The following is a 19,656-nucleotide window of genomic DNA, read 5'->3' as shown; positions in this document are numbered from 1 at the left end:
GCAGTTCTTCCAACACATCAATAATTTCATCCAATTGACTAGAAAGTGCCTTCACAACTTCTGCTTTTGGACTCTATCTAGTGTCACTTCCACGTTTCAGACCAAATTTTACGTACTTTAGCAGCACATTCCATCAGTGAGTAGATCTAGAAGAGAATGCAAACAAACGTCCAATTGCTCTAAAGAAAATGATGGCCAGAACAACGTACGCAGTGTGTACACCAACAAGTTTCAATGACTGATTGTTAAAGGAACGAAAATGGCAAAAAGATTTATATTCCGTATCAAAGTTTGAACACCAGAATATTGACCGGCCATTGTAGCCTGATTATCATAAGACTGGCTTCTGCAATCATGAAATATCAAATTTATCGCGTTGAAGTTTCTTCAGTATTTCAGCAGAAATACTCTCAGCAGTCTTTCCTTCGACAGAGATGAAATCAATAAATGCTTCCCAAACTTGAACAGAATTACGTTATATGTCAACAAGTTGAATGATTTGTGACAACTGCTCCACATGAGAACAATCAGAAGTTGAATCAAATACAATGCTGAAGTATTTTGCTCTTCTCACGCTTTCAAATATGTGCTATCGAACTTTTCTCCAAGAAAGTTAATCAGTTCGTCCTAAACCTCATGTAAATTGTAAGATAATCGTCTTTGTCCTTCCGTGTTAGTGCTTATTGAATCAATATGTACCTTCATAACTGAATCAAATTTTGACAGATTTTTTCTTTAGGACCCCAAGAGCGTGTAAGGTTTACGTTATATATTTTCCCCTATATTCAGCTTTTTCCTTTAAATTTCTGTAGGCTCCCCAAGTTAATGAAACTTTTATTTATTTATTTTTAATCTATATTCAGTTTTTTCTTTAAATATCTTTGCGGGTCTCCAAGAGAGTGGGGCCTTTAGCTATAACTTGTTTTATTTCTGGTGATTAATTTTATAACACAGATATTTCTGTTGTTTTATCCGTTATTTGGTGTAAAACTGATTGACAATTAATTGCGTTTACTTTTAGGGAGAGGTGGATTATAAATCTTGACGGCCCTTGTACTGCTCATGCTAACAACTTTCTTTAGTAGTTTTTTTACCTACCTTCCAGGGTGCCCACGAAGTGGGGCCCGAGGCGGAGGCATCGCTCGTCCCGTCCTCACACCGCCACTGTATAAAATAATTAAAACAATAGTCTAATCACAAACATTTCTTAGTGTAATTTCAAAACCTTCAAATCAACTATTATTGTATATATCATAATCGTGGTGTGGCTAATTCATCATATATTTCATCGGTACTGAAAATAGTCTATACTTTTGTCTATAATAACCCCTAAATAAATAAATGCAAGATGACCTTATTAAAATATCAACCGAAAGTCAAATATCAAACAAAAGATATATAAAGAGTCTGCAAGTGTTACAATATGAAGTCGTTCTCTCATCCATCGTATTTTCCTGATACATCTCCCCATCATGAGTTGAAGTCTTATCGTTGTAGTTTCGCCGTTTAGTTGCAAATAATCCCTATGATTTCTGAGACTTCGTGTATACTATGTACTTACATATTTGAAAACTTCTGTCCTGTAAGGACACATTGTTCTTCAGTAGAAGGAAAATCAGTCTATATTCCTAGAAAGTTATCGTTAATGATATGATTATTCAACACTAGTGTACGTTTACATCTATAAGAATAGATTTTTCGGTGTTATAAGAATATAGATTTCTCAGTATATCTGGTGAATTCATCAACATCATCAGTTCGTGAATTAGCCCAATACTTATTCATCATGTGAGCAACAAACATAAAATTTCAATTTACCTACCTTTATACAGGGTGTTTGAAAACACCTACATGTTTGGGAAATGATTCCTGACACCAAGATAAGACAAAAATTATAGACCAACCTGAGTGAAGAAATGCGTTATTTCGGGTTTATAGGCAGAGCCGAAAATATGAAAAAATGAAAATTGAAGGTCCATTGCTCCAATACTATGGGACCTGCCGTAGTCGGGTAAAGACTTCGCTTAGGAACGGTTTCGTCTCGTCTCATGGGCAACAGTGTTACCGCCTGATACTGACATGTCTTAGAATATCATACAGTAACATATAGTTACATAATAATAAGAATATTGTAACATTTCTTAATAGGATATGCTTTCAATTGTTTGAGTTTCGTCTTGTTTCGTGGACACCGCTTGTTATTGGCTTGTCTTAGAATACCATATACATACAAATTGTACATTATTGATACGAACATCGTGACCTTTCTTAATTGGATGAGGGCTCCTATTTTTATGCGATTATTTGATTGTTTGCTATCCTTTATTATTTCGTATTACCGTAAAATGTTAAAAGACTTGTCTCGAATTTTGTTTTGTCTTGTCTCATCTCTTATAAAATATTTGTCGAAGTTTTTAAATCATATTAATGCGCTACGTGTAACATTGACATCAGGATATAGATTGTATTCACCTGAATAATCTCATTGGTAAATTATTACGTACACGGATGTGTACACTTATTGTTTATGACATATCATCTCGAATTTTTCTAGAAGCTTCGTCTTGATTTTTTTGTTGTATGCATATATTGTCTTACAGGATAACATTTAAATTAATCTGCTAGAAGATTGGGATGGTGAACGGATAGATGAGGTATTTGTTCTCAGGAGATTGCAATATTAACGTTTGATACCTTGTATATCTCGTTTTCGTCACGGACATTTAGTATTGTTTGTCAGAAGGGTGTTAGGTAATAAATCGCTTAATGTTTGGAAAACTTTATACCATTTGTTGCGACTTGACAAGAAAATTTTATACCGTATGGCTTGTTTTTGTTGGCGTAAAACATTATCTCATGAACTGTATGAGAATATGATTCTGTTATGGCTTAGAATATAACATTCTTGGTAGAGTATATGCCTTAGGTTTAATTGAAGTTGTAGACAGGGATCCATACAATGGGAGGTACTATATACACACAACGCTCACATTGTCAGGTATAGATGTATTTAAATTTACAATGCATCTGGGATACTAGAGTTGTCTTATCCGACATAGTTTGTATTATATTTGTAGGACGGTAGGTCAACCATTAGGACCACTATTTGAAGATTTCAATGATTAGAGCACAGGTGTTTGCTGCAGTAGACCGTTTAGAAGAATATTTTTGTATAAAGATTCAGAATATTTGATTACAGGCTTGAGTATTAGTGTATGATAGAGAAATATTTCGTTGAATTTATCGTGAAATTGAAGATAATTTCACTATACTACATTATTTACAATTTCATAACAAATTAAGAAAAATACAGACGTAATTAAAAGGAAATATACAAAATACAAATCTGTACATTTATTTGTGAATAATTACAGTAAATACTTAACGTAATATTAAGGATATATATCTATTGTATACAGGGCCGGCCTGTAGAACCAATATATATATATATATATATATATATATATATATATATATATTGCGCTCTCCCTGTTGGTCTAGTGCTTAGCGCGTGCGCCTGTGGTGTACACTGTCTCGAGCCCGATTCCCGGTGGGAGAGCACTCACAATTTAATTTCATAATCACTTCCTTTCATTAATTATACATCTCCTAAGTGCAAATCCTGGGACGTCAATATAATTTTTTATTTCATTTCAAAAATTTAATAGAGATTTTGCAATCAGACTGGATGGCAATCAAAATGTGCGCTTAAATATTGCGTGAAAGTCAATGAAGTAAACATATATGAGATACATTTCAATATAAAATTATAGATATGTAAATCTACAACTAGCAATATTAGTATATCATGTCTGAAAAGAACATAGTCGTAATACTACTTGTTTTGGCGACCCCCGAAACTTTGAAAAATTGTTAAAATAAAACCTGAAATTACGTTTCCAGTCATCACATTATCAAACACTGAGGACCTCCGGACTCCCTGAAAATTTTAAAGTTGTGAAAAGAAACCCTAAAATTGCGTTTTAGTTTCCCCATTGCCGAAAACCACTGTGTATATATTAAATATAGTAAATATCTATAATACTATAGAATTTCGTATTAATCTATTATATACAAGAGTGTATCAAGAAGCCAATCTAACAAGTTTTGACATGTATTTTGAGGAATTGAACACTTTTCGGAAATATAGGTGATGTAATTGACCCTCTTGCCCACACTGCAGGCGGCCATGCATACTACAATAACTACACTTTAAAAATGATTTTAAAAATTTAGCAAAAGCTACCAACAATTCTTATATTGTGGAAAATATAAAAGAATGACGTCTTAAAGCGCCATAATAACTATAAATACCATAGTTTCATTGTCAGTTTGGGCTAACACGAATCGACTTTCAAAAGTTATTTTGCAATTTAAGGTTAAAATAATAGGCCCTACTTGCACTGTGTGTTAACATGACTGAATAAAACATAACACCTGCGTAAAATTTCTTATGAAAAGTTTATATGTGTAAGACAATGAAATCATAGGCGGAGTTAGGAATTGGTTGCTAAGAGAACTTTTATCTGCTGCGGGGCACGGTTAGGACAAACCAGAAGGATCTTATAAATAACATTTTTGTTTTTTAGTCAAAAAGTTGCGGGGCAATGTCTTCCTATGCCCCCCATCGCTCCACCCTTGAATGAAATGCATATTGATATGAATTCGTTGGTTCAGAGATTTTTTTAACAGCTGTACCTTGAAAAGAATTCATGTCAGGAAAACCTAATGTACGCTATTGAGAACATCGTAGGTAGCTACTTATGAAAGGTATAATCAGCTTGAAATCGTTATCGACTGCAAACAAAATGAAATGGTGATGAAACGATTAGAAACCATAAGGAATTGATGGAAGATAGACGACATATTTTCCGGCTGGCCCCCAGAACTTAACCGAGCTTGACCAGCAAATATAGCGATCTTAATTAATTAGATTGTGGACTGCCGACTACAGAATTTAGTTCCGATTCGGCGAGTAGTTATAAAGAAAAAAATTCAAATATAAGCTGAACTCGGCGACCAATGATAACGATCGTTATTCCTTAAATTATATGTTACGCAATCACCTGATTTGGTTTAGATGCGGCGAGTAGTTACAGACAAATAAAGTACTACATACAAGTCAAGCTGACGAGGAAGGTCCATAAACCGTGAGAGTTGAATTTTGATGAAAATTTGTGACAAGATTCAGTTCGAGTTGCTAAGTAACGTAGTAATAGTCACTCGATGCGCAAATGCTTCGTTGAGCTGCTACACAGACGCCATCTTGAAATCCAGTAGGCAATGTCCAAAAATACCCTTTTGGCACAAAAATGAAAAAGCTTTTGATAGATCTGACTTCAGTATTGTAAATGAAGGTAGAGCATCTATATGTGGGAGTACTTCCAGTGCATGATCGCCATTTTGAAAGGCGCCATATTGAATCGCGGTCAAATATGATAAATGGCAAGGGGGACAAGTGAGGTATCAAGTAGCACTGGAATTCACTCCTGAATCCATTTCCGCAACCAAAGTTTACATATCTGTTTTCACTTCAGCGTTAAGAGCTCTCTTACCCACAGGAACATATAAAAACTGTGTGAGTTAGACTTGTGTTATGAAACACGGTCGTGCGAGCAATTGCAGGCTTTTAACTAATGTAGTAGTTAATGCAGTACAATAGCCACTATACCAATCAGATCTTGATACTAGTAAGAGAAATCATTACTTAAATTTAAATTCCTGTAGTGAAAAATGAAATAGCAGCATGCTACAAATTATACCTATTTCAAAGTGCGATGGAATAGACTGCTTGCTGGTCGATGAAACACATGCCTAATAGTACTGACGAGCAGAGAATACCAAAGGGATTGTTCGGATATATATTAGAAAAATGATATAAACTGGTGAATATTAGTTGAACGACCTAAATGGTTCGGATTCCACTATAATCAGTAGGTCCACGTCTCCTTTAGCGTAGCAGGCATAAGTGTGGGACGTTGGACTGAATCAAACCAAAAATCTATTTTAGGCAATTGTACGTGGTCCGTTATAGTGTGTTAAATTTTCTTCTCCAATCTTGAAACCTTAGGCAAAGACCATCATCGTTGCAGAATATTGTGTTCTTTTCCAATACTTATACTTGACAACTCATAATTTACCGTGCATATTACGAAGTTAAATACTCTAATTTATTTATTGCCAGTTCGTCTAAATACAATCGATTTATTGCTGACGCATTGAACAATTAAGGGGATTTAAATTCAGTTCACAGCTCATTCTTAGAAGAAGATACACCTGGAAACTTAGAATTCACTTTTCTTGTGTCTGTTCTGCTACAGTATTAGTGATAAGAGAATGCATACACACTTGCTAAGAATAGATGGCAATAAAGATTATAAGATTCAATACCAAGTTGCAATCCATAAAACAAGCCTCTTTCTTGCTTTTCCCTTCAATATTAAATAATAAATATCTGCAACTTTCCACCTTTAACGACAAAACACTTGCTTATAATAAGGGCAAGACTAGTTTTCATATCAAAACTGTGATAAATAACTAATTGTAGCAGGTGTTCACTTGTTCGGTGTACAAGTTATATGGCAGAATTTTCATAATGAAAATGAAAATGCATTCTGTTGTGTATCATCAATTTTGTGCGCCAGTCCTAAAGGGCATGCTTGCATATGCATGGCAGAAATGTGGGTATGTCACAGGAGCAATAGTTGGTTCATTTCCAAATGTTCTGGAGCAGTGCCGGATTTACGTATAAGCCAAACAAGCTATAGCTTAGGGCCCCATACTCTTGGTGACCCAAAACCTTCAAGGAAAAAAAATGAATTTACATTTTCAAAATATGAGAAAAACAATAAATAAAGTAACATCTACATATAGCAACAGTACTTCGTTTGTGTAGGCCCCTATGATGTAAGTAATGGGGTCGCTTCTGCTAGTGTGCTTCGTAAAATATCACTGGTTTCTTCATTTCTGTATATAAGGTCCTACGTTCATCTGGACACATAAAGGGCCCCACTATCTTCAGTAGTTTAGGGCCCCACCAAACCTAAATCCAGCTCTGTTCTGGAGACTAGTAGAAAATAGTGTCTGTGGTCATGAAGATTGTGACGAAAGTGCATTTGTTAAGCGTTTGTATTGCTCCACGATACTGTGTGCTAATCACTTCGTTTTGGATCTCCATCATCAGAACTGAAGAGCAAAAGGTTAGTAGGTTAATATCTGCTTATGTGCATCAATTTATATTATTTTTCTAATATTTTTTCTATTAATTTTCTAATAACTTCAAGACATATTCTTGTAAAGTCATATGTGCCGTTACACCTAACTTATATTACAGGATTTAAATGCTATGCATAATCGCAACACAGACTCATATATATGGCACACTTTGAAATAGGTATAATTCGTTACAGTGCTGCTATTCCATTTTTCACTACAGGAATTTCAATTTAATTAACGATTTCTCTTACTAGTCTCAAGATCTGATTGGTATAGTGGCTATTGTAGATCAAGTGACTACTACTGCATTAGTTAAAATTTTGCGAGTGCTCGCAAGACTGCATTTCATAACAAATTTTACTTGCACAGAATGTTCCTATGAGCGAGAAAGCTCTTAACTCTGAAGTGAAAACAGATATGTAAACTTTGGTTTCGGAAATGGATTCAGGAGTAAATTCCAGTGCTATTTGATACCCCATATGACCTCCTTACCATTTATCATATTTGACCGCGATTCAATATGGCGCCTTTCAAAATGGCGATCATGCACTGGAAGTATTCTCACATATAGATGCTCTACCTTCATTTACAATACTGAAGTCAGATCTATCAAAAGCTTTTTCATTTTTGTGCCAAAAGGGTATTTTTGGACATTGCCTACTGGATTTCAAGATGGCGTCTGTGTAGCAGCTCAACGAAGCATTTGCGCATCGTGTGACTATTACTATGTTACTTAGCAACTCGAACTGAATATTGTCACAAATTTTCATCAAAATTCAACTCTCACGGTTTATGGACCTTCCTCGTGAGCTAACAACTCTTTGGTCGCCCACCAAGTACAGTGATTTTTTCGTTATGCAACGAGCTAATTAAGTAGTTATTGAAAAATAAGATATCAAATGCAATCCGAGTGGATCTTGTTCTTGGCCGAGCTTGATCACAGAATCATCATCATAGGTATTCTGCATTTATTGGCAGGTCACTTGCCGCAGCTGAGAAGCTTCCATGCTCCACGGTCCTCCGCTAACCTTTTCGTCTTCGCGTATGATCTTTCTGTTTTAATATCATCCATTAATTGTAGTCTCTTTCGCCCCCTCCCTCTCCCGCCACCATACCCTCTAGGACGTCCCTCATGATACTTTTTTTCGTCACCTTTACGTAAGTCCACGTTTCCGCCCCATACAGTACAACACTCCACACGAAGCATTTTATGAGTCTTTTTCTCAACTCTTTGTTCAAGGTCCCACAAAACAGACTTTTCTTTCTTTTAAAGGCTTCTTTCGCCATTCCTATCCTTGCTTTTATTTCACGTTCGCATTTCATGTCATTACTACGAACACTACCCAGGTATCGAAAACTATTCACTTGTTCTATTTTCTCCCCTCCTACTTTTATATTTGACAAAGACCCCTTCGTTCCAATCACCATGGCTTTTGTCTTTCTAACATTTATTTTCATCCCATATTCTTCAAAGCCCTTTCTCATATTTTCTAACATTTTATTGATCACAGAATATACAAGCCTTTATTCCTTAGGCAATGGGCTACTTGCTCACCAAATTTGGTATAGATCCCGCCAGTATTTATTGAAAAATAAACTCTAGTAAAAACTGTAAAGAGGATCACAAATTATGTTCTCAATTAATAAGGAAACCGGAAGTTATAGTATGTTTCTTTCACTTTCTGTTTGAATTGAGTGATTACTGTCGACATGGAATATACTTATGGGTGACTTAATGAATTATATAAAACCCCTTTTCTTATCCATTCTATAACACTCAATGTTAGAAGAACCGGAAGTGAAGGATTTCTGCCACTTGTCGTGTTAGTAGAAAGGTTAGAGTCGACATAGTGTGTTATGACACGCCGCCCTATCAGCATTTGTGTACCCGTTGTTTTCGCGAGTTTTGCATTTCGCTCACTTCGAGCGGTGTGACTGAGCGCTTCGCTCAGTAACCTTCTGAACTCCACCTTAGCTGTCTAAACTTTACTGGCAACATTGACAACAGATGACCAGCCGCAGCATTGTGACTAGACAGCAGGTGGGCAGGCAGAAAGAGAATAATAAAAGAAAGATGCAGCGATGAAGAATAATTTTTAAGTGATTCTAAAAGAATAATGAATAAGAAGCGTTTAAGGACGTTTTGTTTTAACCTGCCGGTCAAGGTAAGAAAACTGAATGTGCCCGAAGATAACAAGTAAGACGTATTCGTGAAGAAGCAAGACACTGCAAGGAAACATCGCTTATTACTATTGAAGATCGTCATATTTAAAACACTTGGATTATATAGTTTGTTTGCATGCGTCATAGTAAAAAAAAAATATATATTTAAGCAATTGAATTTAACGTGAATTCACGCACTAACGTCAACAAAAAGGATTAAAACAAGTGATATGTGTATACGGTATTCGACACACTAAAGCAGGCTTTGCACTTGTAACGTTATAGAATTCTTTTGATATAACCGTAGAAACATATGTGCATATAAAAAGTAAATCTAAAATATTGATACAATATTTATGTAAAGCGATATAATAATATTCATATCAAATACTTCACTCATAGCCTAATTTATTTTATTGAATACTGCATATCAGTGCTACAAAAATTAAATATAAAGGTTCTTGCGCCAGTCAATATTAATGGAAGTTAATAACTTGTATACGCTCTAGAGGATCAGTAAATATAGAACATCATGTATATAATGAGCGCACAATATGAACGTATTACTTTGTCTTGAATTCTTTCAGTTATAAGCTCAAGTTTGCAACAAATATGCATAAAAAACGATTGTATCAAAACCAATCTATATTTGATATAGGCCTATATAATAGCGGAATATAACTTCAATTTATAGCTATAAAAATATCTAACAACTACAATAGTAATATAACATCGTTACATAACTCTATTATTCCTGAAAACTGTGCTAACTAACATATTTATCTGTGAAGAATGTTTGAAGTATCATGACTAAGTTGAATTCAACCTAAATAAAAGTTTGCCAGTCGCGAGCATCAAGTGTCAGTTAGTTAGTCACTTTGAATTCAAATTAAGGCGGATTTTCATGTGTCCTTTACCTCCGTGAGTTGCGAGCGATTGTGCTAAACAGCCAATGAAATCACGCATCGGAGATGGCGCGCTACACTCGCGTCAGAGTAGAAATTTGTTCAATTCTGACGGAAGTAGCGCGCGTACACTATTGTATTCACTGACTAACATGGCGGAGGTAAGAACAACGTTTGAAGAACTGCTCGTAGAACAAGTAAGAGAAAACAAAATTTGGAAAACCTTAAGTATCCGAAATACAAGGATGCAGTATTAAGGACAAAAACATGCCATCAAATTGCTGAAAATATTGGTATCGATGGTTAGTACTTTTATATTTGTGTAATTAATTAGTTGTATTACCGGGAACAATAGATAGTTCATACAATAACTGGTATGTACAAATTATCAATCCCTATATAAAATAAAAGCAATGTAATTTGAAACATGCTTTAGTATGATTTATAAATATTTTTATTTGTTTTATAAAATTTATCCGGATCGGATTTTAATTCAAAGAAAAGGTTCCTGTATATTCCGTATTCTCGTCGAAGCTGGAAAATGGGGTGAACCCACCACATTTTCCTAACATACCTCTGACGGCGGCGTTTTGAAATATAATATATTCCAGCTAAAACGATAGCTCTCCTTCGGGAATCCATTATCACAAACTGAAGTCACAAACTTTCTATTTTACGCATGCGCATTAGCTAGCGTGTAGTAATTTGGCGCAATAAACGCACGGATGTATGAAAACGAAAATAATTTACGATGAATACGCTACATGTGATGCTTCCGTTCTAACGCGGGCATGAAAATCCGCCTTTAGTATTACACTAGTGAATCATCTGTTCTGGCTGAGACAGGACTGAAGATAGAAAGAATCATACCAAAGTGGCAAGTATAATAGTTCAGTGCATCAGTAAAAAGGAAATAATTAAAAATAATAAATAAATAATAAATATAAAAATAAATAAGAGATCAAGCTTCTCTAAAACAATTCTTTCTAGACATATAAAATAATATAATTTGCTAACTGTCGTCTGGACTTTCATTTATACTGAAAAAGACATATTAATATAGTAGAGAAACCTTATTGCATGTATTATTATTTTTGTTGTATATAGTATTTTCTATGTTTCATTGTTCTATATATCTTGTTTCTTTTGAGTATTTGTCAATCTCAGTTTTGTGTTGAACGGAATCAATAATTAAAGTCAATGACGTTATCAAATCATTATTGAAGCGACTGTTTGCGTCAAAATATTGTTCATTTGTGGTGGGCATTATCTGTTGTGTATATGAATACGATTTTGTGATAGAATGTGGTATTATAGAAACAAATACAGCAAATAATACATATGGTTTTCAATAACAAGCTTACGCAAGTATATTCTGAAAATTCTGAGTCTAGGTTGTATCATCTCTCTACGTCCACGCTACGTCTGACAACTTCGTGAATCACAACAGTGTGGAGATTTATATTGAAGGCTTAAATGGTAAGTTGTCGATTACGACCCAAGAGTGTTGTACAGGTTGCGGCACGTAAAACCGGCCCGTCGTAATATTTTCGTATATTGTGTTTTTGGCAACACTTAAATAATCTGCCTTACTACCAAGAGATGGCGTGTCGAGGTCGTGTCGACTTACGTGACATGCAGCAGTCACGTGCAGCCGCAGCCAGTGAAACTTGTCGAAACCAGTTGAGAAAAAGGCCTCGTTGTGTTAAGCCGGTTGAGTGTCAGTGTGTGATAATGCCGTATTCGATACCCGAGCGTGTTGCCATTGTTGAAGGGTTCATTCTCACTGGATCTTTTGTGGAAACAAAGAATTTCTTTCGGGAGAAATTTCCAGGACGTTCTGTGCCAGCAAAAAGCACCATTCAGGAATTGATTGAAAAATGGCGGCGTACAGGATCGGTTCAAAATGCTCCCAGGAACAGACGACCATCTGTCTGCACACCTGAATTAAAGATGCAGGTGGAGGAGATAATGCCAAGAAGTCCTCGAAACTCAACCAGGAGATTGAGTCAACATTTTATTTATGTGTTGTAGTTAATCATATTCAATACATTACATTTCATTTTATGTGTTCACTTTACGGGCCGGTTTACGTGCCGCACCCTGCAGTATTAATATTGGTATTTTTATTTGAGTTCAGTATTTCTTGATACACTTTGTTTTCGGAGCGTGCGCTCCTGCTACCAAGATTCCGGATAACGGGAGGTTATTAAAATTTTGTTTCATATTTTAACCACTCATACCCTCCACCGTTACAATAGAACATATTTTTGGGACATAATTGATCACAGAAAACCGCTTCTCGTTAGCTATTACCATGGGTTTTGCCACTTTTGGTTTGATTACAAGTTTAGGAGAGAAAACGATAGTTGTTTCCACAACGATAAATTAATTCCCCAAAACAGCTTCTCCCTATCTCGTATAGTTTTTGCTCTGTGTTGATTAATTTAAAGCCAGAAGTTATAGTTAATTTCTATCACTTCTGGTTTTGCTAGGATCTTAAGAATGAAGATGAAAGTTTTCCTTAAAACGCTTTATCGATTGCCGAAAACTGTTTCTTACTGTTTATAACTGTTTTTGCTCTAGAGTGATCAACTTCAAAACCGGAAATAACTCATTTCTACCATTTCCGGTGTTACTAGAGTGTTAAGGATAAAGATCAGAATTATGGTTGAAATGTTTAATCGATTGCCGAAAAACCCCGTTTCAGTAACTATAACCGTTTTTCCTCAATTGTGATCAATTTTGAAACCGGAAATAATTTTTGTTTGGCGAATGACCTCCGTTAACGGACTCCCTCGAGATAATAATTCTATTTATCTATTGCATAAAATGGGATTTGAAAAAAAAATCATTCGTTCAGAAGTTATCGTGCGGAGTAACGGCTGGACGTACATACGTTCTAATATTATGATATTATAAACTCCAGTACGTGATACTAATAAATACTTCATACAATTCCCTCTCTACACAGTAACATGTGTGCACACAGAAGTATACTTGGTAGTGCCCGCATGCTTATGCCGGGAGCTAAAAAGAAGAGAGGGAACTATACTGAACACACAATTACTCAGAACAATTAAAAAAAGTTTTAAATGAAACTTTCAAAGATTGGTACCACTGCTGAACCAGCACATGAAATTGTTCCATAATGACTGATTCGTTAAATGATGTATATGGGTTTCTTAATGGAAGTGTAATAGTACGCCTTCAAATTGGTGACAAAATAAAAAGTTAAATTTATCTCTCAAACTTTGCAAAATCGAAGTCGATGGACATTATGGGAACAGTCTACAATGGCGATATACGCAAATAAGTATTAATATACTCCACGCTTTTCGGTGGTTGCCACAAAGCTTCGGATGACTTATGGTTTCATAATCATAAACAGATACATATAGTGGTGTAAGAGTAATTACTCAAGATTGTGGATTAAGTCACGGTTGATCTTGATCAAATGTTTTTTATGGAACGAGGATTCCTAAGCCACAAATGCATAAACGCCGTAAATAAAATTCAAATTTCAAATGCAGCCAGGGGGAACTCGCTGACGTAGCGAATTTAATCGACGATTTAACAAAACAGTAGTTGTGGTCTTATAGCTAAGTAAGCAGCGTCTGTGTCACTCATTCTCAAGTTTCTTGGTTCGATTCTCCCATGTATTTTCAATTTTCTTCTAGTATGTGCTGCAAATGATTTTCGCGATTGCTACTGAAAGAAATTTATCTCATAAAGGTTGAAAAAACGCAAGACCGAGAGGGGCGCAAGGGAGAGAAACGCAGTGTATTCTTAGTTGTTAAAATTTCACTTATTCCCATGTCTTCCGCTATTTTTCTTTCCTCTCTTTCTTTTCTCCCCTTTTTCCCTCTTTCGGCGTCTTCCATACGTTCTTTCTCTCTTTCTGTTCGTGTGTGTGTGTGTGTGTGTAACAAAACAAGTTTTGTAGCACTGTATAGTAACGATTCCTGTATAATGTCCATATTACGCTTATTATTTTCCTTTTCTTTTCATTAGTTTTATCTCAGAACTTAATGCAATTTCTTCTCATATATATCTGTTGGTTCTCTAAATGATGACCAACTATTAGTTCTTTCTTGCTCCAAATAGAGGAATATGCTGGCAGGCTGTTTTGATACATGTTTGTACTGTCATGTTGGTTGTCTAACCTTTAGGAGTATACTGAATCAATTCTGGAGGAAAGAGCTATTTCTTATAACTCCAACCTGCAGTTACTTGAGACGGTGTGTGTACAAGGGCAAATACTTCTGTATTACCACCCCTGTTTTCTGAAACTTCGAATGAGTATATTACGTACAAAGCTGCGCAGTTGTCTGTTAAAGTCTATGAGCATCTGAATGACCCAATCGTTATATATGATAAATTCTCTCTCGCAATACTGCTCTATATTACAATGTTACTTCGGGGCGCAGTGGCTCAACAGTATGGTTTTCACCTCTGGTGCATGGGGTTCTTGTTTCGATCCCAGCTTGCGTGAAGTGAACTTTGTGCTGGACAAACACCGTTTGCGTGGTTTTCTCGGGGTTCTCCCGTTTCCTCCTACTTTCTTCATTCCACTATTTCATTGATTTCTTATCATCACCCTCTTCTTAAACCTAGCCGGTAAATTTGTGAGACGTAAAACATAAAGGGTCTTATGCAGCGTTGTTTTGACGTATGATTAGTGTCATACTAAAGGCCTGACTACTGCAAGAAATATGTTATTCGAACTCTTTAGTATGGCAGTATTCACACGTCAGAACGACTCTGTATAAGGTCTAAAAATTTCATTTCATTTTTTACGTTACGTCTCCAATTATTACATTCTAAATTTCTAAATACGTTCATATCGAATCATCTCAAACTAGATCACAATATTTAAGTAAATAAAGGAAAGCATAAAGAGAATTGCTATTTTACAAACAATAATATATTCAATATAGTAAATTTGGAACAATTCAACTATATCTCCTACATTCTTAAGTTATTGATATTGATATTTCTAAAGACCGAATCAATAACATACTCTATAGTTTCTAATAGACATATCAATATAATGATTTCTTATCTTTTGGAGATTACTTCCCTATGATTGTTGATGATATTCGCCATTGGAGAAGTTTGTACTGATGACATAACCTAATTGAGTTCTTTCCTTGTCTTCTGTGGCTCACTGTCAAATTTAGCCTTGTTAGGTTTTTCTTCAATTGCTTAATATTATATAAATAATTTCTTTCAAAATTCGCCCCGATATTCATTTCTTTAACCTACGATGTTATAAGAAAAATATTTAACGGATATTCTTTGACGGAATAATCTAACAATAATCTTATTCGTTCACATTATTAGACTCGGTTGAAACTTCATTCCTTACAATATGATAACTTAGCCACCTCATCGTCGAATTCGAGTATCAGTCAAGTTTTCCATGGTTCTTGTATGTGGCAGGGATTAGGTAAAGTTACAAGGAAGGATTCATTGGTTGAATTATGGAATGTCGCCTTAGTTCGATGGGGGGATGTTTCCGTCGAAGTTAAAGTAATAGGTCAGATTACAATGCACGAGTCATCCGGCAATTTCGGAGTTTTTAAAGAGACTTTTGTCCGATGTTTTCGGTGACGATGGGAGCGATACAAAGTCATTCATTTAAGTTTTAGCAATTACTGATTTAGTGCTTCATTACTGTTTGTTTAATATGGTCATAGACGATGGCGGTAATGAAAAATTTATAACTTGATTTCCTGGACTTTTACATCTAAATATATATAATCTTTAATTAGTAAAAGAGCTATTGCCTCTTTTTTTGAAATATAACCTGATGCAAATTGAGAAATGTCGTCTTCAGATCTTATTTAAAGTGGTTATTACTGAAGTTGGGTTGGTGCTCTATTTCTTGGTACGCTCAGGACATTTTCCTTTGGTAATATCAAAAGGTAATATCCATCATGAATTTTTTCTGCTGGTGTTGTGAAGTTGTACTTATGATTTAAAGTAACGAAGTACGTTTCCAGAGGTTCTAGATGTCATTATTTAACAACCATGCTGAACATGAAATCGAACTGAAAGTATTTTAAATGGAAGGAATTAAATTCCCAGTAGTGGTTACAAATTCAATCAATAGTTAGCAATTCTACATCAGAGATTTTTATACTAATATAGTTAAGAAAAGGGATTTGTGCTGTCCTTGGCACGATGCATTAAATTGATTATTTCCTTTCTATAACATTAACGAACTACCTCTCTCTCTTGCTCGGTGTTTGTATCGTTAGAAGTGGTTTTGTTTGATCGTCGGTCTTTTTGGTCTTAACATTGAAACGTGATCGTGTTAACATTGAAGGCAGCGAATATCCTGAATCTTCTTAAATGAATTTATATGAATCTTTCTTTCTGATGTTAAATTTGCCGTTGGCTGATTCCAGTATAGATATATAGTAGTTGGTAAGCTTTATGTGTTATTCCAAGGATTAAGAAGTTTTATATCATACATTGTTTAATTTGTTCTCCTTGGTTGCTTGTTTGTCTGTTGTCTATGATAAACTTTATACGCCTTTTTGAGAAGAGCATCCATAGGAATGTAGTAACGGAACAGTCTGAAGAGATTTATCACTTTTAGAAATTCTAGGTAAGGTTTTAGAAATTAAAGTAAATAAAACAGAAAATAATTCTTCATAACATCCCAAATAACTGGAAAAGAGAAGTAGTAAAAAGAAATCATAGTTCTTATGTTTTACCTAAGGTGTGGCTTTCTTGACTACAGTTCGAAATTCGCTTATAAGCTAATAGAATCACAAGCAATTAATGCATATCCTGCTCAATGAAACCTCAATACCTAAATATAATGGTACATAAACCAGAAGCATGCGCGTTCAAGTCACTTGATGTTTTTATTTCCATTTCAGATTTAACGGAATGGCTGTTATTTCACGAAAGAAAGTAGCTTTAAGTAATTATATAGGCCCTAATACTTACCAACAAGAAGACAGCAGCTTCATTCGGAAAACCCATTCAAACAGTTGCTCTCAAAATAACATCAGCGAAGAAAGTATTACTTGTTTGGAACCTGGAAATCGATTAGCAACGAAGTCAACTTTAGCGAAACAAATATTAAAAAATACAGTTGAAAAACCGTTCATGTGCAGTGTGTGTGAAAAAAGATACCGTGAAAAATCAGGTTTGAAGTATCACATTCAGACACATACAGGTGAAAAGCATTATATATGCAACGTGTGTGGTAAAACTTTTTATAATAGATACTATTTGGCATGTCACACGTTAATACATGCTCCTGAAAAACCACATAAATGCAACGACTGTGGTAGAAGGTTTTATCATAAATCATCTCTAAGAAATCATGTAATTACACATGCAACCAAAGGGCTTCATACTTGCAAAGAGTGTGGAAAATCTTTCCGTCAAAAATCGGGTTTAAATTATCATATTTTGAGTCATAAAAAGCCTCATATTTGCAACGAATGTGGAGAAGGTTTCTCTTCGAAATACTTGTTAGGATTTCATGTTTCTAAACATACCGGTGAGAAGGTTCATTGCTGCGAGAAATGTAGAAGAAAATTCTATACCAAATCCAATTTAATAGTTCATATGTTAAAACACAGTGATGAAATACCTCATATCTGCAAAGAGTGTGGGAAAAAACTTAAAAATAGGAGTAGTTTAAGAAATCATACCTTACTGCACAAGGCTGAAAAGTCTTACATTTGCAATGCGTGTGGAAAAGGATTCTATAAGAAATCAGTTTTAAATCGTCATTATTTGACACATGCAGAACAAAAGCCCTACATTTGCAAGCAGTGTGGGAAAGGGTATAGTTTCAAATATACTTTACAACGTCACAACTTAATTCATACACGTGAGAATCCTTATCCATGTAAATCATGCGGGAAAGTATTCTATACAAAAGACTCTTTAGAATGCCATTCCTTAACTCATAATGATAGAATTCATACTTGCAAAGAATGTGGAAAATCATTCAAGGATAAATATGCTCTAAGAAATCACCTCCTAATACACTCAGCTGTAAAACCTTATACCTGCAGCGAGTGTGGAAAAGGTTTCGTTAAAAGTCATGTTTTACAGGAACACATACTTACACACACTGGTGAGAAATCTTATACTTGCGATGAATGTGGAGAGACTTTTTATTCGAGATCCGTAGTAGCAAAACATATGGTATCACATTTTCCTGAAAGAGAACATATCTGCAGGGAGTGTAATAAAAAATTCTCTCTAAAGTCTAATTTAACAACTCATCTCTCAACACATTCACAGGAAAAGCTTCATGCTTGTAAAGAGTGTGGTAAATGTTTCCGTACAAAAACAAATGTGCGGTCTCATTTGTTGACACATACACGTGGCAGATCTTTTCTTTGTGGCGAATGTGGGAAAAATTTCAAATCTAAAAGCGGTTTGGCAAATCATATCTTTTTACACACAGGTGTTAAGCCTCATATTTGCGAAAAGTGTGGGAAAAGATTTTCTGATAAATCTAGTTTACGGATACATCTTCTTAAACATTAAAGTAGAAGTCTGTATAATTATTGCGAATGCGGAACACCACTTGCTTGTCATTTTGAGCTGCCACTTAATAGTACACAGGGAAAAAGTTCCAATTATTTCAAGTAATGAGAAGGCATGAGTGAAATATAAGATTTTGTGAAGTAATTTATAGGGCTTATCATTTAGAAAGTACATTTTGTAGTAAGTTCTAAGAAACGTTAGATTTTTAATAAACTTCAAATTTAAACCTTAAGGACTTTTCTTTATTATACTTCTAATGTGTGTGAAATAAGTCTTGGAACAATGAAATTCAACAAGCTGTACTTTAGCACATAGGGTTTGAAAATCTTTCATATGTAGGGTACGTGCAAAATTTTTATGTAGAGGAAAAAGATTTACTGCCCACCAATATTTAAAGGTGTAACGTCTTGAGCATTTCTGTACAATTTCAAAATATTATGGTTGCGATCTTGTTCCGTAACGCAGGACAATTAACGAATATTGTTTTGCTATAACTGTGATTTAATTAAAAAGTCAGTTTTAATGGTAATAAGTTTTCGTTAATCTTGTGAATAAGGAACATTGATATTAGCAGCCAGAAATACAATATTATTGCAGAGCTTTCTCTTTAGTTTGTTTTACATGCAGACTTCCTAATCAACAGAACTTGCCAGTACATAGGAAAACATACACTTATTACCATAGTACAGCAATCACGCATACAGTGGGTAAAAACGTTATTGCTATATTAGTACATATTTAAAATGTTTTCTGTTCTCATTTTCCAATTTAAATAATTTTCGCTGTCATACTGATATAATGTTACATAATTATTTCCGATAATGACCTAAAACTTTTTTTT

General features: G+C 34.9%; 1 protein-coding gene across 7 annotated transcripts in view; it reads left to right on the top strand.

Moving 5' to 3' along the window:
• LOC145669551 (uncharacterized) overlaps positions 1–19,047 on the top strand; it is a 36,847-nt gene extending 17,800 nt beyond the window's left edge. For all 7 annotated transcript variants that reach the window (XM_081737752.1, XM_081737753.1, XM_081737750.1 and 4 more), the window contains exon 3: positions 17,180–19,047. In XM_081737752.1, the coding sequence (XP_081593878.1) occupies positions 17,180–18,815 (1,636 nt within the window). In that variant the 3' untranslated portion in view covers positions 18,816–19,047. The remainder of the gene's footprint in view (positions 1–17,179) is intronic.
• Positions 19,048–19,656: the final 609 nt, after the last annotated feature.

This window comes from Thermobia domestica, chromosome 14 (assembly GCF_964235325.1).
Source record: "Thermobia domestica chromosome 14, izTheDome1.hap1.1, whole genome shotgun sequence".
NCBI classification, from domain to species: domain Eukaryota; kingdom Metazoa; phylum Arthropoda; class Insecta; order Zygentoma; family Lepismatidae; genus Thermobia; species Thermobia domestica.
Note: the sequence above shows the minus strand (reverse complement) of the source record. Positions and strands in the feature narration are given on the sequence as shown.